Genomic DNA, 26,512 nt, shown 5'->3' with positions numbered 1-26,512 from the left:
TTCTCGCCAGAACATTTCGTCAGTGGCGCCTGGATCTTTGTTCGTCTGTGTGGAAGCACGTGTGCTTGCTGTGCCGCAGCAGAGACTGTTCCATATATTGTGGTGGGTGAAGTACCGCTACAGAAGCTGACCCATATTGTGCGGTGTAAAGATGGGAGAAGAGAATGTGGTGTACGGGCAAGAATCACGACATGCAACAACGGTTCAACAAAGAACTATCCCAAATGCGAGCCAACGCTGCTAAAAATTGTTTTTCTAACGGAAGCCACTTGCGAGAAGTTAGTGAATGATGTAACAAAGGCTAAAACGACTAAGAAGGAACCACGGAACTGTTGGCTGCTGAAACGCTACGATGTGATGATGGTAAAGAACAAAAGCAAGTTGATTTATCCTGTTAAAAAAGGCATCAGTGCTATCCAGTTTTACGTCAGAGATTCTGAATTATTTGACGTACTTCACGACGCTCATTTGGCCATTGGCCATGGAGGACGAGACAGAATGTTGAAAGAACTTGCACCCAAATACAAGAACATTAACCGTCATGACATTGAACTGTATATTCACCCTTGTGAGGCATGCCAGAAGAAACAAAAAGGTGTAAAAAAAAGGATTTGTGAGGTGTATGTGCAAGACTAAGTGCCAAAACAACAAATGCTTTTGAGTAAAAAAGAAAATTTAAGTGCAATTCAAAATGCCATTCTATCCTTCCTTGCTGCAACAAGTAGTAGGCTAAGTAATGACACTTCTGATTCTTTTGTTCTCCCAGTAAGCATATCCTGTAGTTCATTTTGTATTTCTTTTCATTTTTAGACATTTTGTTATTAAAGACCTTTCCAATCTGGACATTTCACACTTAGCGTAAAATAGTACTTGTCATTCTATATAATGCCTAGGCATTTTATGCAATGCCTAGGAAAAGTATGTAACAACGCAGATATTTCATACCTTGCCTGAAAACGGTTCTATTCAATAAGGGCGCGCACAAAAAGGCGACCTTCAAAAGGGCGACCTCAATTGGGCGTGACGAATAAAGGCGCACGTAAATAAAGGCGACCTTTAAAAGGACGACCTCAATTGAGTGCCGAATAAAGGCGCCCGTAAATATAGGCGAGCTTCAAAAGGGCGACCTCAATTGGGCGCGGCGAATAAAGGCGCACGTAAATAAAGGCGACCTTCAAAAGGGCGACCTCAATTGAGTGCCGAATAAAGGCACCCGTAAATAAAGGCGAGCTTCAAAAGGGCGACCTCAATTGAGCGCCGAATAAATGCGAGCGTAAATAAAGGAGTGCTTCAAAAAGGTGACCTCAATTGAGTACGGCAAATAAAGGCGTTCGTAGATAATTTAGTTGAAATGGCTCTGGAATATGTGAAGAGCAACAAAGGTGCAGATCTACTCGTAGTCGAAGGCTATACATTCAGAAAGGAGAAAACTATCAACGGGAAACACATCTGGAAGTGCACTGAATATAGGATTGCACATAATCTACAGCTTCAAGTGTAACTTGCTTTCACCTTTTTATACATTCAGTCATTGCCTTAATCTAATTTTCTGTAATTTTGAAAACAACGAAATATAGAGAGCTTTAGAAATAGTTCATTAGAAGTAGTTCGTTAGAAGTTCATGCATTAATTAATTGGATGTTTTAATATTCTTGCTTTCACCTTTTTATACGTTCAATCATTGCCTTTATCTAATAAATTTTCTGTAATAATTTTGTTGCGTTTGCCTTTATTGGCTTCGCCCAATTGACGTCACCCTTTTGAAGCACTCCTTTATTTATGCGCACAGTTATTCGGCGCTCAATTGACATCACCCTTTTGAAGCACTCCTTTATTTATGCGCACAGTTATTCGGCGCTCAATTGAGGTTGCCCTTTTGAAGATCGCTTTTATTTATGTGCGCTTTTATTCGCCGCGCCCAATTGAGGTCGCCTTTTTTGTGCGCGCCCTTATTGACGGATACCCCTGAAAACGGCAGGCATTGTATACATTGCGTAGGTATTCTATACAATACCTGCTTTTCATACGTTGCCGGTAACAAATACATCAAAATATAGTATTCAGTCTGTTTATCAGAAAAAAAGAAACAAAGGTGAATTATTATCTTGGTATTAAATATCACCTTTGATCCATCTTCATAACGTTTTTCCTTGGCTTCAGAATTGTATCACATATATTAACTGCTAATGACACCCAGCGGGGGGGGGGGGGGGGCTTTTCCATTCCCATCTCTACTTGCTAGCAGAGTCCTTGACTTATCAGAACTGCTCTCGCCATGCTAGGTGAAAAATCATTATCGGGTTTTAGCTCTTTGCTGCCTAGATGATTCGCCCTTTTTCCAGAAAGTAGGGAGTCGGTTTTATCACCAGAACTCAGGAGATGAAGAAGTGCGAACTGTGCCTTTTACTTGAAGTGTTCATGAAGGGCTGAAATGACATAATGAAAACATCCAGGGTTTATGTTTTTAATTTTATTTTTTGATGAATGATATGTCAGCATGCTGTCTTGGTGTTGGGATCATTTCTAATTAGTGCTGGCATAGTAAGCATGCTAGGAACATGACCAGCACACAAGGGATAGCTTTCAAAGTACAATTCAGTCTAAACAATCCATTAATCTAAAAATATTGTTAAAGTTTATAATAAGCGCTTGCTAATGTCTGACCTGGGAGACATACTTATGATCATCTTGGGGAGTTATTGTTAGAATGCCTTTTTTACTGCCTTCCCTAATATTAGGAGCCATTGTGGTTCATGTGCTAGGAAATCCATCAGATTCCAGAAATTCCGAACAAGGTGTTCTTGATAGCTGTTTATTAATTGGTGATCTGTTGATTGGCTGGTTGATTGACCTCATTTAAATAATTTTAAATACTGAAGTCAATCAAGAGCATCATTTAAATAATGATTTATTTTATTTTTGAAGGAAAGTTGCATTAAGCAACTTGCTCAAAATCAGTGGGTCACAACTTGTCACATCGCTGTTTGTTCTGTATGAAAATGATGTCTAGGAGTGTCAGTATTGCATAGCGTTTAGGCCATTGGACTTTAAATCACTGTATTATTAGTTGTGACATTTTGACACATTCCATTTTTAATGAATTTTCAGACTTTGAAGGCACTGAGATCATTGCTACTGCCTCAAAGATTCTGATTTCAGGGTTTGAATCCCATGCCCAGCTATTGCTAATGTTAAGTCTTCATAGTGTCTCTGTGTCCCACATCCCCAAAAATGTACAGCTTAGGTTGATTGGTGGTTCGAAATCGGCCTCTGTGGGAGTGTTTTGGAGTTGTGAATGGGCCCAAGACAAGACAGGCGCTGTTTCCTGCCTTGTGTCCTGTACTGCTAGGATAGGCCCCAGCCTCCTACAACCCTGAATTGTATTGAGTGAGTTTGAGAGTGTGCTGCTTTTACACAAAGCCTGATGGTTTGGGATCGGTATATAATAAGATGTAGCATTTTTTAGAATTCTGGAGACCTTATTCCATGCTCCAATATAGAACAGTTTTTCAAATTAGCAGAGTTCTAACCAGAGAGATATTTGGACAGGCAAATCAGTTTTCTATAATCTTTAGCTGGTGAGAGTTTTTAACTTAATAGAGTAATTGCCACTTGCCGTTGTCCCCCATGTAGTTGCATAAATTTAATCCAAACAATGTAGGAGTTTATTGGTAACTGAGTAGACATTACGTAACAAGTGATTTTTGTTTTCCTGTTCCAGGACTAATTTAATAGAGCCAACAAAGAGCCTCTGTAATGTCATTGCACAACATGCTTGTTTCACATTTGCTTATATTATTTATCAAATCATTCTGATTATTTTCAGGGATGAGAGGAACCAGTCTATAATTGTCAGCGGTGAATCAGGCGCTGGTAAAACTGTATCTGCCAAATATGCAATGAGATACTTTGCAACAGTCAGTGGGTCGGAAAGTGAGGCCAATGTGGAGGAGAAGGTGTTGGCATCAAACCCTATCATGGAGGTAAGAAATCTTTCCTAATGTTTTATTCCAAATAGTCCCATGATTGCATCTCCCTGCTACCAGGATTTTGTTGTTTGTATCTTTTACCCCTTTTTGGCCAGCTTTGTTTTTTAAACATCCCCACGACATTTCTTCATATTTTGTTTTGGAGGTGACCCTTTGTCTCTCTCTTTTGGTTTCTTATTTCTTTCCATTTTGTTTTCAACTACAACGATTCCTTTCTCAGCCCACATAAATCTTCTTTTAGATCTTATAACTGTTTCGCTTACCTAGCTGATACAGGCCTTGCACCCCTCTTGATCTGTTGGAATGCTCTAGGCACTTAATCACCTTTTATAAACATCCGTAAGCTGCCTTCTCCTATTTTCTGTGCCTACTTTCCTCTCCATCCTAAATCTTCTATTCATCTTGTCAGTGTAACCCTTGACAGCCAATATCCTCTTGATTTCTAGTTCCACCAGCACTCCACTGACCAGAGGAGTGTTGTGATTCATAGATACAAGATGGCCAAAAGGGCGCAGAGCCAGAACCAGGACCTTCAGTGGTTTACCTAGAAACAGGCCTCACCCCAGGCAGCTCCTTCCCCTTGCAATGCTAATATAAATGAAGTGAGGTTGACTCACATCTCCAATCCATCCAAGTTCAGATCCCAGCTTGGTATTTGGTTTGGGTAGTGTTTCATATTTTCTTATTGTCAGCATGAACTTTTATTTTACATTTTCAGGTTTCCCCCACCTCTTATTCCAAAAATGTGATCTCCACAGGCCCTTCCTGTCATAGTAGGGTGGCTCAATGAGAAAAGTGGAAGTTCTAAAGCACGTAAATCCCAAAACGTTGCAAAAGCACTAGAGGGGGATATATCACCAAATCCTCGCTAGATAAAAGGGCATTATTATTTATTCTTCACAAAATTCTCTGACATGTAGTGAAGCTTCGTAGAGCACGAAAGACATAAAGGAGCTGCCTGAAACACAAGGCAATCCAAGTAAACAAGTCACAGAACAAAATACCAAGAATGGTCGCAATACAGAGTGAAAGGTCAAAAAAAATCCAGTAGATTACAAAAAAAAAAAACTCAAGGCAAAGCAAAAACACAGAACTCTCTGAAACTCCCTAGCGCATTTGAAATTAACTGTCAGGAACTGTGGGAGACTCTCCAGATTTATAGGGTGGAGAGCAGTTCCTTGTTGTGATTGGCAGGGGGCCCCACCTCTTGTAGGACCCACCACAAAACATAACCCAGGCATCTTACATAAACAGACAGAATCAAAAATAAAGAAGAATGCAAACAATAGACAAAAGTAACATTACCATAAATAAAAGAATAAATGAACAAAATAGACCAAAAACATGAAATTGAACCCCAGCCAATTGCTGGGGAGGATTACTCTGGCTGAAATGCAACACATGATGTTTTTTAGCTTGGCGTGTACATTTTTTTTTTTTTTTTTTTTAATTTGTTCTCAAATGACAATTCGCCTATAATGCACACATGAATACTCGCTCAGCTAGATCTGCATGGGTCAACTGTAAGCACCAGTGTTGTGAAGTGGAGGCGTCATAGAGCAACACCAGCTCAGCCACAAAGTGATAGACCACACAAACTCATAGAGCACATTGGGCATTAAAATTGAATATCTTCTGTTGCATCACTCACAACAGAGGTCCACACTACCTCTTGAAGCAACATCAGCACAAGAACTGTCTGTCAGAAGCTTCGTGAAATGGATTTCTGTGGCCAAGCAGCTGCACACAAGTCTGAGATCATCATGTGCAGTGCCAAGTAGAGTGGTATAAAACACTCCACCATTGGATTTTGGAGCAGTGGGCATGTGTTCTCTGTAGTGATGATTCACACTTCACTTTCTGGTAGTCTGATGGATGAATCTGGATTTGATGGAAGCCAGCAGAGCTACATAGTCCCGTCTGTAAAGTTTGGTGGTCTGGGGCTATTTTTCATGGTTTAGGCTAGGCCCCATGGTTCCAGTGTAGGGTATTGTTAAAGAATAAGTTTGGTATTTCTTAACAAACTAACCATGTGCACCCAACTACGTTGCGCGTGTTAAAGTTGTCTGTGATGGGCTCCCTGTTTAAATGCGGCTGCCAGTCATGAACTGGGCCCTTCGTCGCACAGCATTATGATTTTTTTATAAGGGAAACAAAATTACAAAACAAAACCCTTGGACATTGATTTGATAGAAACGGCCTACTCGGAATCACTGTCCGAATAGTAATTATGTGGTGGTGGAGGAGCATTTCTGCTTCTCTCCGTTCACAGTTCGTCTTGTTTTCACGATGCTGTCGTTTCCTCTCACAATGTCTTCTCAACCTTTCTCCAATCTCGCAGGCTGCTTTGTGGCAATCCAAAGAGTAAGGCAATATACATGTAGCAATGGTTATAAAAGGGGGACACATAGGTATCCAGGCTCTTTAAAGCATAAATAGGGATCACTTCACTGACATCTGAGCAAGCCAGGGTACAACTGTGAGATCCACAGCACTCGCCGGCTACAACGTAACAATAATAATTTCCTGAACGTGCTGTTACGTTGTCATTCATTTTACCCACTGTCTTTCTTTTATTCATATGTTACGTAGGCACGTACCTTTTATCTTCGGCAATCTCATTCGCTCACCAGGCCTCAGGAGCTAACCAGCGTAACACTGTCCACCACCTCTTTCGTTATTCCGGCACATTGTTGACATCCGTGAGTAACAACAACGTACTAAACTGGAAGGTGGTCAACGCATGCGTGGAATTCGCGGACAAACAAAGATCAAGATCCAAATGAAGATTATATATAAAGATTAGTTAATTTAAAGCACAACAATTTGTTTAGTTTGAATGTCTGTGTTTTGAGGTGTGACTGGAGTACTACAGTCTTCAGTAGTGTAAGCCTGGAGGAGATTCGTAATGCAATGCCTATGTTTTAGCTGTCTCTCTACTGCCATCTAGTGCTTCTTCTTCTAATTCATTCACGGACAAACAAAGATCAAGATCCAAATGAAGATTATATATAGAGATATGCTACATATACATTTGCCATGCAAATTGTGTTCTAAAGTTACACACGTTCTATAAATTAAACAAATATTTTTTTGCCACCTCTGGTGCGTTACAATGGAGGGTTATAATGCATGGAGAAAAAAGCTTAAAAACTTAACCAAATACAGTGGAACCTCGGTTAGACTTCTTAACACCAGGCTGCCCCCTGGGACCTTCCACACGGCCTCAACCACCTCTAAAAACAGAACTTTTATATATGTGAGCCACTGTCCTGCAAAGACGAGTGTGCATGTAGAGAAGAACTGAAAAAAATCTCATACTGACCTTTAAGTATTTTGACACTCTTGTTATCCTTCTGCTATGAAACATTCTGACCTGTCATTGTTTACACGTCTTCAACAACTATTATCATACACTGATAATTTCTGTATTATCTATACAGTATCTATTATTTATTATTTATTATATTACATATCTTGCACATCAATATTGCTGCTACTTCTTTGTCTTGTCTTTGCGCAATGTCTTGTCTTGTTTGTGTTTTTAATTTTAATTTAAATTTTAATTCTATTTTTAAATTATTATTTGTACGTCATGTTACACTGTGGACCCTGAGCTTCGCAATTTCGTCTATCTGTATACTTGCATATGGTTAAGATGACAATAAAGTTCACTTTGACTTTGAACTTGGTTTACGAGTGTTTTGCAAGACGAGCTAAAATTTTTAATAAATTTTGACTTGATAAACGAGCAAGGTCTTGCAATACGAGTAGTATGTATACACTTTGTCTGCTGAGCGTCATGTGATCACAACTGAGCTGATGGTTCTTCTCTCTCTCTCTCTCTCTCGCTGCGGGATTGTGGGCAATCGTCTCTCTATTCTCTGTCTGAGTTGGCGTGCCTCACTCATATAGTCAACATCCGTACAAGCGTATACTGTTTACTACAGCATTGTGACTCTGTTTGTGTGTGTGCGTGCGTGCTGTGACGTGCAAGTCCCCATCTTGCACCCCAAAACAGTAAGCTGAGTCTCAGTACTTTAGCAACACCAGCTTTATTCAGCTTGAAACAGCAACAGCGCGGTTATTTATTGTAGCGTGATCTACCACTCTCCTATACATAGACACAGCAGTCAGGCAGGGTCGGGGCCAAGTAGTACTGTGCCCTGCACATTTATAATGTTCCTTGTATCACACATCGACGGCAGGCGCTTATAGCATGTCCGTGATCTTTTCGGATTCGCTTTTTACCGCGAACTGCTACAGCGCTAGGTGACTGATTGCTTTGGGATGCTCTTCCGTGTGTCGTCCTGTTGGGTGGAATCCTACAAGAGTTTAGAAACTCACTGACACCAGCCATGATTCTTGTCAAAGGTAAAGTACAAGTTAATTTGTTTTTTTTTATGTATTTTTACTTTATATTTTGTATTAATCATTTTTATAGGAATAGTTTTGGGTTGTGGAACGAATCATCTGAGTTTCCATTATTTCTTATGGAAAAATTCACTTTGATATACGAGTGCTTTGGACTGCGAACGCGTTTCCGGAACGAATTATGCTTGCAAACCGAGGTTCCACTGTACATCCATTTTTTCAGACCAAGATAGTTATCGAGTGTTGATCCAGGCCTTCCATGTCTCAGACACATGTTTGTGACATCAAAAGGGATCACAAAATAATCATTTTGTATCATAAACCTGGTACTATTTTTTTCTCGTGGTAAGGAAACATTTTCTTGTGCAAAGTCTTGCATAAATACGCAAGTAAATCAAAATGAAAACAACCATGTTTCACAAGAAGTTTTACTGTGATTTGGTCTTTTGGGAGGATTCCATACACCGGGGACGTAAAAGGTTTTTTTGTGCAGCTATCACGCACAGCTGGTGGTCTTTTAAAATGGACGAATCTCATAATATTTGTGTTATTGTTCAAAAATGACATGTATACACTATTTTACAATGTTTGTGTAATCGCAAGATATGGATCAATACTCGACAACTATCTTGGTTTGGAAAATAGACATACTTTTCTTCCTTTCCCCATCGCCTCCATTGTAAAGCACCAGAGCAAGCAAGATATATTTTTTTTTATTTTTAGACAGCAATTATAATAAGAAGTCCTTACATTTATATAGCGCTTTTCTCACTACTCAAAGCACTGTCCACAAAGGAAGTCACCCAGGAAGTGAATCCACAACCTCCTTGCTGCAAAGCAGCAGCCCTACAACTACACCATCTGTGTTAACTTTAGAACACAAGTTTTCATGCCAAATGGGTATATGGCATGTTTGTGAAAAATATCAAACTTAACCTTTATAGAATACAAAGACATTTTAGACAATTGTGCACTTCCAGCTTTGTGGCAACAGCTTCGGGAAGGCCCTTTTCCGTTCCAGTATGACTGGAACACAAAGACATGGAGGAACTTAAGTGGCCTTCACAGAGCTCTAACCTCAACCTTACTGAACACCTTTGGGATGAATTGGTATGCCGATTACAAGCCAGATCTTCTTGTCCGACATCAGTGCCTGACCTCACAAATGCTGCTTCTCTATTTATTCATTTAGAGGTAGCAAGAATGTATCTTCAACTTCTAGAAATAGGAAGTAGATAAGTGTCATCTCAGGGGAACTTCTTGGCTAGCCAGATTTTCCAGCTTAACTGACCCATTCGGAGGTCACTTGCACTTAATTAGGGTTGAACTTATTTCACTAAGTGCCTGAGCACTGCTGGTCTTGTGTGGCTTCTTGTCAGTGTAAATTACTTGTCTGTTTCTTTTTGTGTGCCTCTTTCTTCTGGCAGATTTGTACATTTGTGCTGATTGCTTTCCTCTTTAAATACAGTGCTTAAAATGGACACCGTGACTCTGTATGACTAGCATATGTAATCATCTTGTCTCTTAAGCTCTGGTCCCTCCCTTGCAGATGCAATTCCAGAACAGAGGCATGTTGGTTCACAGCTGTTGTCTGGTATCTTACTTGGCACTATTCACTGGGTTCCAGGCATTAAGCATCAGATATCTATTTTTCTTTCTTATTATCCCAGTGACTCGTGAGAGCATCAGTTTTATAGTAAACAGTGCAGGTTAGATTTTAGGATTGATAGTTTACTCGGGGATGACCTGGGAGGCAGCAGTGCAAACCACTGAGTCACTAACATCCAGGCTCCTGGGTTCATTCAGATCCTGGCCATATCATTATCTGTGCTGTATTTGTGTGCTCTCTCTGTGCTTTTCTCCAGGTATTCCAGTTTTGTGTTATAGCCTAAAGTGATCAAATCTATTGATAAATGAACTGGGCGACACAGTGACTCGGTGGTTGCGCTGCTGCCTCGCAGTAAGGAGACCAGGGTTTGTGTCCCCCCCCTGTGTGGAATTTACATGTCCTCCCCGTGTTTTATGTTTTTCCTACAGTTCAAAGACATACAGGTTTGGTGAATTAGCAATACAAAATTAGCCCTAGAGAGTGGTTGGTGTGTGTTTGTGTTCATCTTGATGATGGACGGGCACCCTGTCCAGGGTTTGTTCCTGCCTTGCGCCATATGTTCGCTGGAATAGGCTTTCGCGTTCCTCCCCTGCCCCACCACCACGACCACAACGACCCTGGTCTGAATTAATCAGATTTGAAAATTTACTTGAACATGACATAACTGAACTGGTTCAGCATTGGAGAGTGTTGACTTTGATGCACTAATGTCCTGTCCTGATTGGCTCCAGCTTTGCGGCACATTCTTCCAGAAACTTCTCCAGCCCTCATTGACCTGGTACTGCACTAAGCAAGTTTGAAAAATGAATAGAAGAGTTTGGTCAAATGGTTGCTATTTCATTAAGTCTATCTCTAATACTTCTCATTATTTTAAGCTTTGTTACAGATACATTATTATTGTAATACCAGAAGTTGGGGAAGATGATCTCAACTCCTGAACTCCGTATTATTATTGATAATACATTTTGTTTATATCGCACCTTTCCCATGCTCAAGGCACTTAAATACTGTATATGTAAACTGTGTGTAATAAGTGGGCATCCTGTGTCTTCAAAAGTATTACCCACAGTGCTGTATGATTCAACCTGATTGGTGAAGCAATCCAAAAAGTAATGTAGGACAGCAAGGAGCTGCATCTTGTGCTGTGTTTGCTTCGCTGGGATGGCAGCAGCAGCAGCAGAATGACAGGGCGAATGAGTTAGGAAAAAAAAAGCTACTTCATCAGTTTGAGAGAGGGGAATGGAGCAGAGTATTAACGAGCATTGTGACAAATAATCGACATACCAATGTATGTCATTAGTCAGTGTTATTTGCTTCAGCCTAAAAAGTATATACAAATGCATTATGCCAGTATCTACGGAAACTGGCAGTTTTAATCGTACTGAAATAAATAAAACAGACTATAAAAATAACACCAGATCAAAGTCACTTGCCAAAATCTTCTGATTCTGCAGTAATGGGATGTATTGACAAGGGAGATGAGACAGAGGATAGGAGTCAGGCGGAGAACTTTGATTCTTGGCACGAAGAGAGTTTTCTGCAGCTCCGCATGAGGTTATTGACTTTCATTGTGCCAAAGAGCTGCGATGCCCAGTTGTGATTCAGAGAGTGGATATGGAAGTGGTGCACTGCAACACCTACTTGGGGGTCCACGTCAATGGCAAAATGGACTGGTCTTGTAACACAGAGAGGAGACTGTGCTCCTTTTAATGTGAGCAGTGACATCCTTTACATGTTCTGCATCTCTGAGATAGCCAATAAAGTTTGGCCTGAAGGATATTGCTTCAACTTCAATCAATGAAATAGAAAACAATAAATTGCAATCTATTGCAAAAGTGAATCACAATATTTAATATTTTGAAAGATAGAAAAATAAATTAAAATTTTGCTGTATTGTGACTTAAGGGGCAGAACACATTGGCCTATAATTGCCAGTGAAATTTTCCATGTTGGGGCTTCTGGGCAGCTCTTAATTTCTCAATTTTTAGTATCCTTTAGTCCTCAGAATTTATAACAAAACATTGTGCTTTAAGTATAAAGATCACTTCCTAATGTCTGGTCAATCACAGTTCCAATTCCTGAGAAGCACTCACTAGGTACCTTGTTTTGAGCTTTATGGGTGCCTGTATACAGTAAACTAAACTAGCTGTGGTGTGCTTTTGTGCGGATTTGTTAATGGAGATAGACAGCTTAATGAGCCAGGATTAGTAGGTGCAAGTAGACAATGCTCTTTATTAACACTCTGAAAAATTTTCAGTTAACAAGATTGAGAGGACAATTTAGAGGAGAAAGCCCCCTAGAGTAGCTGGAATCTTACTCTAACAGAAGCATAAAGCTCAAGCCCATGGAAGGAGCAGCACCTCATTTAATGAATAAGAGATCTGCAGACAATATCGTGTGACAGTTTTGCATTTATATTTACCATATATTTTTATAATTTTATTTAAAAGAATACTCCACCCCAATATATATACATACAGTGGAACCTCGAGATACGAGTTTAATTCGTTCCAGCACTGAGCTCGTACAGCGAATTTCTCGTATCTAGAACAAACTTCCCCATTGAAAATAATGGAAATCCAATTAATCCGTTCCGCGCCCCAAAAATATTAACATAAAAATCAATTTTCCTAACAAATAACACTGATAAATAATATATACTGTAGTCTACCTTTAATAAATAAGACTGGTAAATATTATAACTGTAAGTAATTTTTTGAAGAGTCCTGGCTGGCTTGAGGGAGACGATGGGGAGGTGGGGAGGAGGAAACGGGTTACTGTGGGGAGAGGCATCGTGGAATAATTATTTTCACGTTAAATGCAAAAAAAACAATGAAATCACAAGCGCACAAACGCGTAGATCCTCACGCTAGGGGAGAACAAGGAACACTGAGTGAGCTGGCGGGCGGGCAGCGTCAGCTTGTGTGAATCCAGCGCCAGAGAGAGACAGAGGCACGCAGGCAGCCCGAGAGAGAGCCGCGCACGCACACACAGGCAACGCCAGAGAGAGGCAGAGGCACACACAGAGATAGATAGATAGATAAACAGACAATAACTTTGTATAATGTTAAATGTTAACGTTTACCCCCAGGGTGGAATTGAAGAGTCTTATAGTTTGGGGGAGGAACGATCTCCTCATCTGTCAGTGGAGCAGGACAGTGACAACAGTCTGTCGCTGAAGCTGCTCCTCTGTCTGGAGATGATACTATTTAATGGATGCAGTGGATTCTCCATAATTGAGAGGAGCCTGCTGAGCGCCTGTTGCTCTGCCTCAGATATTAAACTGTCCAGCTCCATGCCAACAATAGAGACTGCCTTCCTCACCAGTTTGTCCAGGCGTGAGGCATCTTTCTTCTTAATGCTGCCTCCCCAGCTCACCACCGCGTAGAAGAGGGCGCTCGCCACAACCGTCTGATAGAACATCTGCAGCATCTTATTGATCTTATTCGAGGCGGATCGGGAAACGTGTCACGCATACCCACAGCCTGGCTCGTGGCTCGTTACGTAAGCCAATGCTCGTATTTAGATCTGAATTTTTCGCTCATACTTTCCTCGTATCTTGAATTTCTCATATACAGAGGTGATCGTATCTCGAGTTTCCACTGTGTATATATATATATATATATATATATATATATATATATATATATATATATATATATATATATATATATATATATATATATATATATAATAATATTTTTAACTTATCCTGTGTTGTTAGTAGTGAGGGAAGTGAAAAGTTTTTAATCTCATGTTTTCACAAAGAACTGAGTTAAAAAAAAAAAAAAAAATTTCTGATACAATCCACTTCAAATTTCATTAAAAGGTCCATGAAATGAAAATCTCAAGTAACTTGTTTCACATAATCCACTTGTCAGTTATCCAGTCGTATGATCACAATGTTCAAAACATATAGATTTTTTGCTAAAATAAATACGTCTGGAAAACTAGAGTAATGCACGCAAATGAAGAACATTTAAGAGAATTTGAGGTTTTAAATAGACCCGACTTTTGACCAATGAACAAGGAAGGAGATGGGCCTTTTTTAAAAAGAAAAAAAAAATTATATAGAAAAAGTATTCTATCCACACTAGGGGGTTACCCCCTGCTCGCTTTGCTCGCCAGCCTCTTTGCGACTCCACCGCTCGTGTTGTGAAGAGGGGGCTGAACGCACACCAAGGAGATGCGGTTGCTCCTCTGAAGCCCCCTCTTAAACGGTGACACAACCTTAACCTCCTCTTTGCTCGATCAGCTGCCTCCTGCTGCTGCCATACCTCATGAGCTGCATCTTGTGCGGCGCTTCGAACATTTAAAAGCCTGTACAACAGCTGTCCTACTCTTTGTCTTTTATTTCCGTCCCCGGGCATGGTTAAATCTCTTGGCACAAAGTCTCGTCTTGCGGGACGCGAGTTCTTGATATTTTTTAGTTTATAATTTAAAAACGGAATAATAATTTGAAAATCTAACATCGCATTAAAGTTCAATAAATTCTGAGAAGAATGATACCAAACATATATATGTAGGTTTTAAAATAAGCCCAATTTTAAAGCGTGACAAAAAATGTGACATAAAAATGTTACATAAAATCGTTGCACTTTTAGGCTTAAGCTTTTTTATATATAATATATGTGTATGTATATATTATTATTGTGACAGAGGCACTGTCGACCCCTTGAACCCTCAGACCTGACGTCAGACACCAGATAAAAGTCCAAATATTTATTATTATAAATAAGTGCACAAAGCACCCTCCACTCCACTATCCTCATACAATACACAATAAACAATAACCAATCCTCCACTCCCAGACACTTAGCCACCCTGCCTCCCAACTCAGCTCGACGTCTGGTTACCCATGGTCCTTTTATATTCCCGGACTCAGAAGTGTGTTCAATCCCTCAGTCCATGTAATTCCTTATCACTTCCGGGTCAGATGTACTTCCGGGATGAAGAAGAGGATTTTTGTCATTCCTTTTGTCCATGTGACCTGGACGCACTTTCCAGGTTATAGGACACGTAGTATTCCCTGAGCCTCCCTACAGCATCCCTTGGTGGTCCCCATGGTATCCAGCAGGGTTGGTTATAAAAACTACAAGGTCCATGAGGCCCTGCTGGAATTCGGGGAACTTTCATGCTGCCGGGAGAGCTCCATCTGGTGGTCTGGGGGTATTGGCCAGGATGACTGGCCGGCCATATACCACTATATATAATATATATAATATAAAATAATATTTTACTTCACAGCTCCAGGAACCAATTGACTTCAGTTGGAGCCAAAGATCTGCATAAAATTTTCATTCTTCTCATGATCACTACGGTTTTCTGTTGGTGCGTGTTAATTGATGTGAGTTAAATGGAGCAAATTAATTATTTGCTGATGTGCACACATTGCCCTGGAAAACTGTGCCTGTTAACTGGAATTGGAGACAGCAGATTTAGAAATTGAGTGTAAAAATTGGCTGAAAGGTCAGTCTGACATATTCATATTCAGAGCAGAATTGAGATTTGTGTAAAATTAACTTTTTATGGCAATAAACCCCTCAATCCTTACTTTTGAAGGCCCCCCTCAATTGATGCTAAAAGTATTTAAATTTCAACAGTGATCAATTGAAATGACATTGTGCTCCCCTTGACACGGTAGCTGGTAGCCACTGAAATAGCACGACAGTGGACTGACCTTGGGGTCCTAATGCTTACTGTGGTGCAGCGACCGCCAAGTCTCCTAGCACTTTGAGCGGCACACTGATGTGAGTCTGAGCGACTATTAGTTGTTTAGACTGTAAGCGGATCATGGTAGTCGTACACTTTGTAACACACTCACTCTCTTGTGATCTGTTGCACAAAGCCATGTAAGACAGTAATGGACAATTTGATATTTAGTATTTAATTTTAATTTGGCAGGGTGATGTGCACCATATCAATGTTGCACTTCATGCCATATCACAGAAATGAAATATAAGAAGGAACAAAATAAAACGTTTTATATATTTTCTTTCCTGTGGTGTCGTCTAGGTGTTGTTCTTGCCTTGTGCCTGTTGATTGCTGGGATAGAACCCAGCTGCCCTGAGACCCTGCTCTGGCAAAGTGGGTTAGAAAGATGGATGGATGAATGTCTTCTTTGTAGTACCATCTCTTCAGCTAAGAAGGACATAATGCCATAAAGCTGTTTTTAGATCTTGTGTTTCTTGTGCTTCAGTCAATAGGTAACGCCAAAACTACCAGGAATGACAACAGTAGCCGTTTTGGGAAATACATCGAGATTGGATTTGACAAGAGGTACAGGATTATTGGCGCCAACATGAGAACTTACCTGCTGGAGAAGTCCAGGGTGGTGTTTCAGGTATGTGTGATGCTGGGAACTGAAAATACAGGAATTTATTTTCAGATTTGATTATACACAAGCAATGCTCTGTACTCATATATTTTAATAATCTCATTGGTACTGGTTAATTGATTTGTACTCTTTATTTGCAATGATTAGTTAATTATAATTATGTATGTGGAATTTAAGCTTGAAACTGTTGTTGTGCAGATCCCTGCAACCCCAGCCAGGAAAGAACACACAAAGTAGATGGATGAATGAACAGTAACCTGTAATTTATTTTTAATAGATGTTGTATTTAAAAATGTTACATTTAATTTGATGCAGCAGATTATAATTTGAAAGAATAATATTTTATTTAAGTAGCCACTTCCCTATGCTCGAATCACTTTTCAGAAATTTGAAAAAAACAATAACGCATTCTATAACATTGAACACAAATAATATCTGCAAAAAAATACAGTATATACAAAGCATTAAAATAGAATAAAGTCAATAAACCAGAATAAAATACAAAAGTACAAAATAGTTGAAAACCCTGAACAAGTAGCATAAGTTGTGATATAAACACAAAGCACCCTGAGCACCTGGCTCCTCATTTATAAAATTTTGCATGGATTTGAGCATGAAAATGTGTTATGGGCCCCACAAGTGGGCCATAGCAACAACAATGACAAAAGTAGCAAATCCCAAAGTGTATGTGAGGATGAGCTACGTTAACCAGGTCTGGAACTGAACTCCACTGGCTTTCAATGGTGATGTAATCCAGGTCTTTAGCCCTGAAGTCTTCTAATTTATTGTATACTAACCTGTGGAATAGGTACAGTGGAGCAGCAATGAGAGCAGACCACTTTCAGTTCGTTGTCCAAGTTGCGTCTGAGGGGAGGGCAGAAGTTCGTCCCTTTAACGCGTTCCTGTCGATTTACTTCTCCATTCAAAAGTCCGTTTTCATGGTCCACTTTATAACAGGAACCCATTGTTTCCCAAATAGCATCACTTTCTGTGATTATTACATTAATATAAAAACGATTATGGCCACTTTATTTTTTTTTTTTTGAGTGTGCCACACGTGTGCACTCAAAAACAAAACAAAAACAGGAAAATGCATACAGCAATTAAAGTAAAACCTACCGTACACACATTTCTACACAATTTTCTCTTTATAAATTCCAATCACCTTGTAAATGTGTGTTTGTGAACACTCCTTGCTGCTAATGAACCTCCTACATTTACAATCACGATTATGAAGACGTTCATTGGCTGGTAGAGCAGCCTCCCTTCTGATGCGTCGATCATGTGCAGAATTCTAGAACCTCTTCTCTGTGTTCTGGGGGTCTGAGGAAAATTTAAGGGTGTAAGCTGCCTGTGTCTGAGTAGGTAGCCATTATCCCCTGGCACATGTAATCACACGATCGCTGGTACAATGAATAGTATAGAGTACATGAAACACTGATGAGGATTCAGCCACTTACTTTACCAGCAAGCCTGCCACCACATACAGTATCATCATGTCTGCCAAATCTAGTTTGCTTCAAAATAAATGAATCACGGGTTCCTCGGGCCACTGAGACGTGATATTTGTCAGTCTTATCTTGGTATCACAGATGACTTGTGTGTTAATTGAATGTAACATTTTGTTTGTTGAAAAAAGCAGCTTCATTCTCAATATGACTGCAGTAAAGTGATCAAATTACATTAGTAAAACCGGACACTGCTGTAGATTGATTGATTGATACTTTATGTTGGCAAAAACATGTTATGTTTAATGTATGTGCACCCACGCCATACCACAACTGGATATAATGCCTCCCATCACTCAGCTAATGGCTTCCAGCGCAGTGTGCATGATGGAATGAAGCTTGGCTGAGATATTCCTGACTGGCAGGCCAGGCCAGTAAGAAGTGAACAACAAGTAGCCGCTGTAAAATGAATGTTCTTCACCACAAATACACAGCATTGGCCCACTTAAAATGGAACTGAAATACATGTGTTTGTCTTTCATATCCAACACTTGTGAGGTGTAATATGTTTGTCCTGTTATCACACATTATAATAACTGTTAGGTGATATGAATTATTATCAAATAATGAATATCCCTTTATTTATCTATTATATAATAAAATGCAAAGTTCTGAGTGCCCAGTCCCTCGGCGCAATCTGATTGACCAATTTGGCTTTGGTGTGATTGGTCAGTTTGACTTTGGTGACACAAAAGAAAAAAGTGCAAGTGTGGAATGCACACAGAGGATTAAAGGTGAACGCTTAGAGAGTCGCCTTCAAAGGCAGATAATATAAAACTGGACAGGAGGCAAGAAAGACACCTTGAAAATGAGAAGTCTCTCTGAACCAGGCTTTACAGGAACACGCTTGGGGAAAGGGAGCAAACGGTGAAGAGACATTCATACACATGTAAATACAGAGGAAAGGTGCTGAAGATACACACACAGGCCAAGAGGTAGCAAATATTTTTAAGTTATTCTATTAAATAGGTACCGTGGCTAGTTATACTGTATTATAATAATGCATTCAAGTCATCATTTATCTGGTTTGGTTGCATTTCCCTACTTTATTTATCAAGTGTGTCGTCGTTTCCCAGTTTCTCTGAAATGTTGCATATGCATGGGTCAGAGTTGCCTTCAATATACATACTGTATTTGCCTTTCAAGTTTCCTGTTATAAATCCCGTTGTTTGTGTGGAAAGTTGTGTACACACGTTCTGTGCCTCTTTTTGTGCGTACGCAAACTTTATAAATGAGGCCTCGGGACTGAGAGGGTAAACTGATAAGGGGTCAGAATGTCAGAGTAAGTTCAATGACTTCCTGAACAAATTAAATTTAAGATGTTTTTAAAAGATTGAATTGAGTCGGCTGATCTCATTAATTTAAGGAGGTCCTTCCAAAGTCTTAGCGCTATATAGCTGAAGCCTCTGTCGCCCATAGAGCACAGGTTAGTTTGGAGCACAACAAGATTGCCAGAATCAGTGGACCTTGGTGGGCGAACAGGAGCATAGAGATGGAGAAGGTTACTGATGTAATTTTAGAAAGACGATGCAGTGTACATTCAATAAGTTTTTAGACTCTCCAGATTGTGGTTCTGCTTTTTATACAGTCATATGAAAAAGTTTGGGACCCCCTCTCAGCCTGCATAATAATTTACTTTCAACAAAAAAGATAACAGTGGTATGTCTTTCATTTCCTAGGAACATCTGAGTACTGGGGTGTTTTCCGAACAAAGATTTTTAGAGACGCAGTATTTAGTTGTATGTAATTAAATCAAATGTGAAAAACTGGCTGTGCACAAATGGGGGTCCCCTTGTCATTTTGCTGATTTGAATGCCTGTCACTACTCAATGCTGATTACTTGCAACACCAAATTGGTTGGTTGGATTAGCTCGTTAAGCCTTGAACTTCATAGACAATCATGAGAAAAGGTATTTAAGGTGGTCAATTGCAAGTTGTGCTTCCCTTTTGACTCTCCTGTGAAGAGTGACAGCATGGGATCCTCAAAGCAACTCTCCAAAGATCTGAAAACAAAGATTGTTCAGTCTCATGGTTTAGGGGAAGGCTACAAAAAGCTATCTCAGAGGTTTAAACTGTCAGTTTCAACTGTATGGAATGGAATCAGGAAATGGAAGGCCACAGGCACAGTTGCTGTTAAACCCAGCAGGTCTGGCAGGCCAAGAAAAATACAGGAGCGGCATATGAGCAGGATTGTGAGAATGGTTACAGACAACCCACAGATCACCTCCAAAGACCCGCAAGAACATCTTGCTGCAGATGGTGTATCTGTACATCGTTCTACAATTCAGCACAATTTGCACAAGTACGTCTGTATGGCAGGGTGATGAGAAAGAAGCCCTTTCTGCACTCATGCCACAAACAGAGTCACTTGTTGTATGCCACTGCTCATTTAGACAAGCCAGATTCATTTTGGAACAAAGTGCTTTGGACTGATGAGACAAAAAGTGAGTTATTTGGTCATAACAAAAAGCGATTTGCTTGGTGGAAGAAGAACACCGCATTCCAAGAAAAACACCTGCTACCTACTGTCAAATTTGGTGGAGGTTCCATCATGCTGTGGGGCTGTGTGGCTAGTTCAGGGTCTGGGGCCCTTGTTAAAGTCGAGGGTCGGATGAATTCAACCCAATATCAACAAATTCTTCAGGATAATGTTCAAGCATCAGTCACATAGTTGAAGTTACGCAGGGGTTGGATATTCCAACAAGACAATGACCCAAAACACAGTTGGAAATCTACAAAGACATTCATGCAGAAGGAGAAGTACAATGTTCTGGAATGGCCGTCACAGTCCCCTGACTTGAATATCATCAAAAATCTATGGGATGATTTGAAGCAGGCTGTCCATCAAATTGAACTGAACTGGAGAGATTTTGTATGGAAGAATGGTCAACAATACCTCCATCCAGAATCCAGACACTCATCAAAGGCTATAGGAGGACAGCATCTAGAGGGTGTTATATTTGAAGAAGGAGGCTCAACTAAGTATTGATGTCATATCTCTGTTGGGGTGCCCAAATTTATGCACCTGTCTAATTTTGTTATGATGCATATTGCATATATTCTGTTAATCCAATAAACTTAATGTCACTGCTGAAATACTACTGTTATCATAAGGCATGTCAGATATTAAAAGGAAGTTCAGCCAATGAGAAACAAAAATCCAAAGAATTAAGCGGGGTTCCCAAACTTTTTCATATGACTGTAAGCCATTGGCGCATTCATGTTCGTGTAGCGGTATCACAGCTCTACCAGTAGTACTGAGATTTTGAACGCTCACATGTGGTCACAAGTTGTTTAGTGAGGTTGAATGAAGGATGTGTGTAAGCAGAAATGAAAACTGTCCACTTTAAGGCCGATGCCAGCTTCTTGGTACATCAGTATATGAAACCCTGCAGGTGTTAATGGCAGGTGCCCGCTGAATAAGCACATTTCTCATGAGAGCTGCCATTCAGCTCTCCCCGAAGATCTCAACATGTGAAATGTCAATTTGCTTAGATGGGTTGCGTCCCGTGCCGACTTATTATGTTTTTAATTGGAGAGAAGCTTTCTTGTTTTATTTATACATCTAACCACTTTGAGATTGAAGCCATTCATTCACTCAAATGTTTATTCAGTTAGGTAGGTTTGTTTGTAGCTTATTTAATTAAAGCACTCTGAAGAGCTTCTGGCAACACACACACACAGAGCTTTTGTAATGCAATATGTTGAAATGCAGATTGCATTCATCTTGGTGTTCTCCTGCGTTTAGACTAATAATGTGCCCTATTCTTAGCCCATACCCAGTCTCCTGGGTCCGTGTTGTCCTACTTTGCAACTGTAGATCTCTGTTTCCCAGTCCCTTTCTGAAATATTACAGCCAGCCAAGGAAGGCTAGTAATGGCTGACACTGCACCGCACCCTTCCTGTGGACAAATGCTGTACTGTGCTGCCTCGTTAGAAAAGGAAACTTGGAATCTAGTGAGAACTCCAATATTTAAAATGGTGTTTCCTACAGAGTGTGTTAATGTTCAAAGGTGCCTTTCATTTATATTTCAAAGCCCAAGTTCTGTGTCCTAATGACATTTTATAAAACGTGCATTTCCCTTCAGTTAAGGTTTGTTTTAGTGTGTAGTGTAACTGCTTGGTGTAATGCAGAAGATGGAACTTGGGACAAAGGTATTGGAAAATAAACAAAAAGAAGGAAAGTAATGAACACCTTGATCTGAGCTGGCACTTTTTGTGGCACACAAGAGGCTGTGTCTGTTGTGCTGGGTTTGGGTCCCCCTGAGCTTTCAATGAAGCAGTGTCTATGACCTGCACAAAGGAGACACTCATATGGCTCAGGTTATCACGCCTTATCTTAATGGCTTTACTCGGTTTTGGGTGAGCTTAAAAGAAGTAACTGGGGGGGGAAAAATGAATAAATGTGCACATGCTCTTCTAAAATGTAACAAATATGCTGTAGTTTGCCTGTGTCTTTCTACCTGCCTCTGTTTTGTATGTATTAACAGTTTTTGTTTCTATGCAGGCCGATGAAGAGAGGAATTATCATATTTTCTATCAACTGTGCGCATCATCAAACTTGCCGGAGCTTAAAGTCCTCAAGCTAGGTAAAATATTAGTTTTGTATTTGCTTTGTCAACCAGCTCATCTCTGTTGTGCTTATATGTGTTCTGTGGAAAGTTTTCCCATTTTCTCTAGTTTTCACGTATGATTCCCAAACCCCCGAGGACCTCAATTTCTTACCCTACCCTAAAGACATGGCCTGCATCGGCGTTTGGTTCATCCAGTAGTGGCAGTTCTAACTTACCAGAAATGACCCACTTGGCTCTCGGCTTTCCACGCCATCAAGCTGGGCTTCTCTCATATTTAACTCTTTCAGGGCTGATGTCGACTTTTGTCAAAATTCGGGAGTAGAGGATGGCAATCAGCTGTAAAACTCACCCTTATGATTTAGTTTGACTCTCTTTGCTAGAAGGAAAGTTACATATGTTTGTTGATTTAACCTCGATTCCCTACACATGCATGAGTAGCGAAGAGCAAACAACCTCTAAAATGGCACTGACATCTGGCGAGAGACCAAAGCGAATGTGCAAAGCAAAATACTCCGTGGACCTTTTACGTAATTTCATTGAATAGGACTCTGACTTGTCGGACTCCAAGTTTGATGCAAGTGATCTGGAGATGGATATCAAAAACAAAAGTGAGGTACTAGCATCATCTGATCGGTCCCCAGCTGATGTGCCTACAGAAGCGTTTGCCTGGTAGGACCACCACTTATCATGTCAAGAGGTACAAACCAGATTGTGTCACACTGCAACCCCCACCGCCACCCACCTGCTGCGTGAAGACAGCCAGGCAGCCAGCCCACCATGCATTCCCGCTTACCATTGAGGTGCCCCCACGCAGCCACTGCTGCCAGAGATGCCGAACATAATGCCAACAGTAGCCACAGCACATAGCAACAGACATTTTATGTTGATTTATGTGTGACACCATTACTATGTGTGCTTTTCAGAAAAATGAGTTTCTTGGAAAAAATATTCAGCCCTCAAAGAGTTAAAGTATGAGCGTAGGCAAAGATCATTTCGGCCCCAAGGCCTTTTATCATTTGCTTTTCCAGATAAAAACTGCATTGGTGAATGCTAGCATGCAGAAGGAACCAACCACTAGATTTGAGAAGGTTTTTTGTACCTATACTGAGGTCGGACAACTGATTTGCATGTCGGGACCGCTGCAGATGTCCATCAGAGTTTCCTCTGGCTTTGCCCTGCCCAGGCATGGCCTCCTGGTTTTGGGGGAAAAGGTCCAAGTCGAGAGAGGCAGGATCAGAGCAGAGGAGTGCTTTGTGGTGTTTAGTTGGCGTTAAGGTTGGTGGGCCACTTTGACGTGTTCAAGGCCAGCATACTGTAGGTTGTCTCAGGGGGGCAATGGAGTCATCAGTTTGTAGTTTTTTGTTCTCCTTTGTGTCTTTTATAGATTTAATGCACCTTTTTTGACTTTTCTGTATAATTTCAGCTGTAGAGGGATGCCACTTGTGTTCATTAATGCACACACACACACACACACACACATGTTTTCATACACCGTTTGTCTGTCTAAATAGTTCAAAGCAGGCTCAGGGATAAAGCATTCAGCTGAAATTACAAAGGAGACCCAAATGGCCTTCAGTGTTGAATGCTTTGATTCTCCTCTTTAAATGGATTTATTCAACCACAATGAATAACTACTGTAACAAGTTGCCAGAAATCTGCCCCTAAGCTCCTATGACCAATAGATTTTTATCTTTACCACCTTGTAGTGTTGTACAATGTTTATTTGCCACTGCCCTGAAAAGCATTCCAAAATTTTCTTCCATTTTTCCATCTTATGTCAACCATTGTTCTAGCCTCCTCTCGGGATCATGTGACGAATAAACACGTTTGAACCTGAGCGTTACGTGTTCTGTAGATGTCTGTCATGCTAGCTGGTAATGGTCGTGGAGGACATTGTAGTACCTCAATCAGCATGTTTAGACTGGGCTGGGCTCACTGGCAACATGGGCAGCAGACAGAATCCTGAGAAATGACTACAGTGGCAGATGATCACACAGTATGTGTTGTTTTTTAAGTTTTGAGGAGATACAAATAGGCTTTTGTTGCTTGGCAACTGCAAATAGAGCCTTCTGTTGTCCAAGTGATTTCTTTGGTTCCATATCTAAATGATTGTGATTAGTGATGATGACTGAGGGGAACGTGTAGCGTGTGTTTTTCTCAAATATCATGTGAATTGCTACAACGGTGACCAGTTTTAATTTATTTATTTATTTTTTTGGTATGGTTTTGTGTTAACCTCCTGTTTTCTCAGCAGAGAGGTTAGATTAGAAAAAAGAATGTTGATCTGTCTCTCTTGTTTTAATAGAACCCACAGACTCTTTAATTAACAGAAAAATGTGTTTAGTTACTGGTGACAGCTACAGCAGGAGATGTGCTCTTCTCAGAGTCCTTCGTCCATCTTTAACGCATCCAGATTGAAGATCTATGCATTTACACAGCATGCCGGTATTCTGACTTTGCTAATATATTGGACCGTATACATATAGATAGACAGATAGTGTGACAAGTGTAGCCACTCAACCTGACACACACTGACGCAGGAGGCACTTATAAAAACACAGATTTTTAAAAAAATTTTCTTAACCTCATGGGAAACGCCTTCCTCGTTTCCCACAGGCACAACAGTCCCACTAAGCACAATCATAGCACAATACTCTTTTTCTCTATTCTTTTCGTTCTCCTCCTCGGCAAGCTTCATTTGCCGACTCTGGCTCACCAAGTACTTATTGTCTGGCTTGTTTTATATTTTAACCGGAAGTACTCCAGGTGCTTGATGACCAACTTCAAGCAGAACTTCCGGGTGTTTGTGAAAGGATCACCCATACAGGTGCTGGTCATAAAATTAGAATATCATGACAAAGTTGATTTATTTTAGTAATTCCATTCAAAAAGTGAAACTTGTATATTAGATTCATTCATTACACACAGACTGATGTATTTCAAATGTTTATTTCTTTTAATGTTGATGATTATAACTGACAACTAATGAAAGTCCCAAATTCAGTATCTCGGAAAATTAGAATATCAATTAAGACCAATGCAAAAAAAGGATTTTTAGAAATGTTGGCCAACTGAAAGGTATGAACATGAAAAGTATGAGCATGTACAGCACTCAATATTTAGTTGGGGCTCCTTTGGCCTGGATTATTGCAGCAATGTGGCGTGGCATGGAGTCGATCAGTCTGTGGCACTGCTCAGGTGTTATGAGAGCCCATGTTGCTCTGATAGTGGCCTTCAGCTCTTCTGCATTGTTGGGTCTGGCGTATTGCATCTTCCTCTTCACAATACCCCATAGATTTTCTATGGGGTTAAGGTCAGGCGAGTTTGCTGGCCAATCAAAAACAGGGATACCATGGTCCTTAAACCAGGTACTGGTAGCTTTGGCACTGTGTGCAGGTGCCAGGTCCTGTTGGAAAATGAAATCTGCATCTCCATAAAGTTCGTCAGCAGCAGGTAGCATGAAGTGCTCTAAAACTTCCAGGTAGACGGCTGCGTTGACCTTGGACCTCAGAAAACACAATGGACCAACACCAGCAGATGACATGGCACCCCAAACCATCACTGACTGTGGAAACTTTACACTGGACCTCACGCAACGTGGATTCTGTGCCTCTCCTCTCTTCCTCCAGACTCTGGGACCTTGATTTCCAAAGGAAATGCAAAATTTACTTTCATCAGAGAACATAACTTTGGACCACTCAGCAGCCGTCCAAAGGCGAGACACTTCTGACGCTGTCTCTTGTTCAAGAGTGGCTTGACACAAGGAATGCGACAGCTGAAACCCATGTCTTGCATACGTCTGTGTGCGGTGGTTCTTGAAGCACTGACTCCAGCTGCAGTCCACTCTTTGTGAATCTCCCCCACATTTTTGAATGGGTTTTGTTTCACAATCCTCTCCAGGGTGCGGTTATCCCTATTGCTTGTACACTTTTTTCTACCACATCTTGTCCTTCCCTTCGCCTCTCTATTAATGTGCTTGGACACAGAGCTCTGTGAACAGCCAGCCTCTTTAGCAATGACCTTTTGTGTCTTGCCCTCCTTGTGCAAGGTGTCAATGGTCGTCTTTTGGACAACTGTCAAGTCAGCAGTCTTCCCCATGATTGTGTAGCCTACAGAACTAG

The 26,512-nt window shown here is 40.5% G+C and overlaps 1 protein-coding gene across 7 annotated transcripts in view; it reads left to right on the top strand.

Annotated features, from left to right (window-relative positions):
• Window positions 1-26,512, top strand: part of myo5aa (myosin VAa) — a 299,077-nt gene that overhangs the window by 99,687 nt on the left and 172,878 nt on the right. For all 7 annotated transcript variants that reach the window (XM_051920655.1, XM_051920654.1, XM_051920651.1 and 4 more), the window contains exons 5-7: window positions 3,827-3,983; window positions 16,172-16,315; window positions 22,325-22,406. In XM_051920655.1, the coding sequence (XP_051776615.1) occupies window positions 3,827-3,983; window positions 16,172-16,315; window positions 22,325-22,406 (383 nt within the window). The remainder of the gene's footprint in view (window positions 1-3,826; window positions 3,984-16,171; window positions 16,316-22,324; window positions 22,407-26,512) is intronic.

Source organism: Erpetoichthys calabaricus, chromosome 17, assembly GCF_900747795.2.
Source record: "Erpetoichthys calabaricus chromosome 17, fErpCal1.3, whole genome shotgun sequence".
Classification (NCBI taxonomy): Eukaryota; Metazoa; Chordata; class Cladistia; order Polypteriformes; family Polypteridae; genus Erpetoichthys; species Erpetoichthys calabaricus.
Note: the sequence above shows the minus strand (reverse complement) of the source record. Positions and strands in the feature narration are given on the sequence as shown.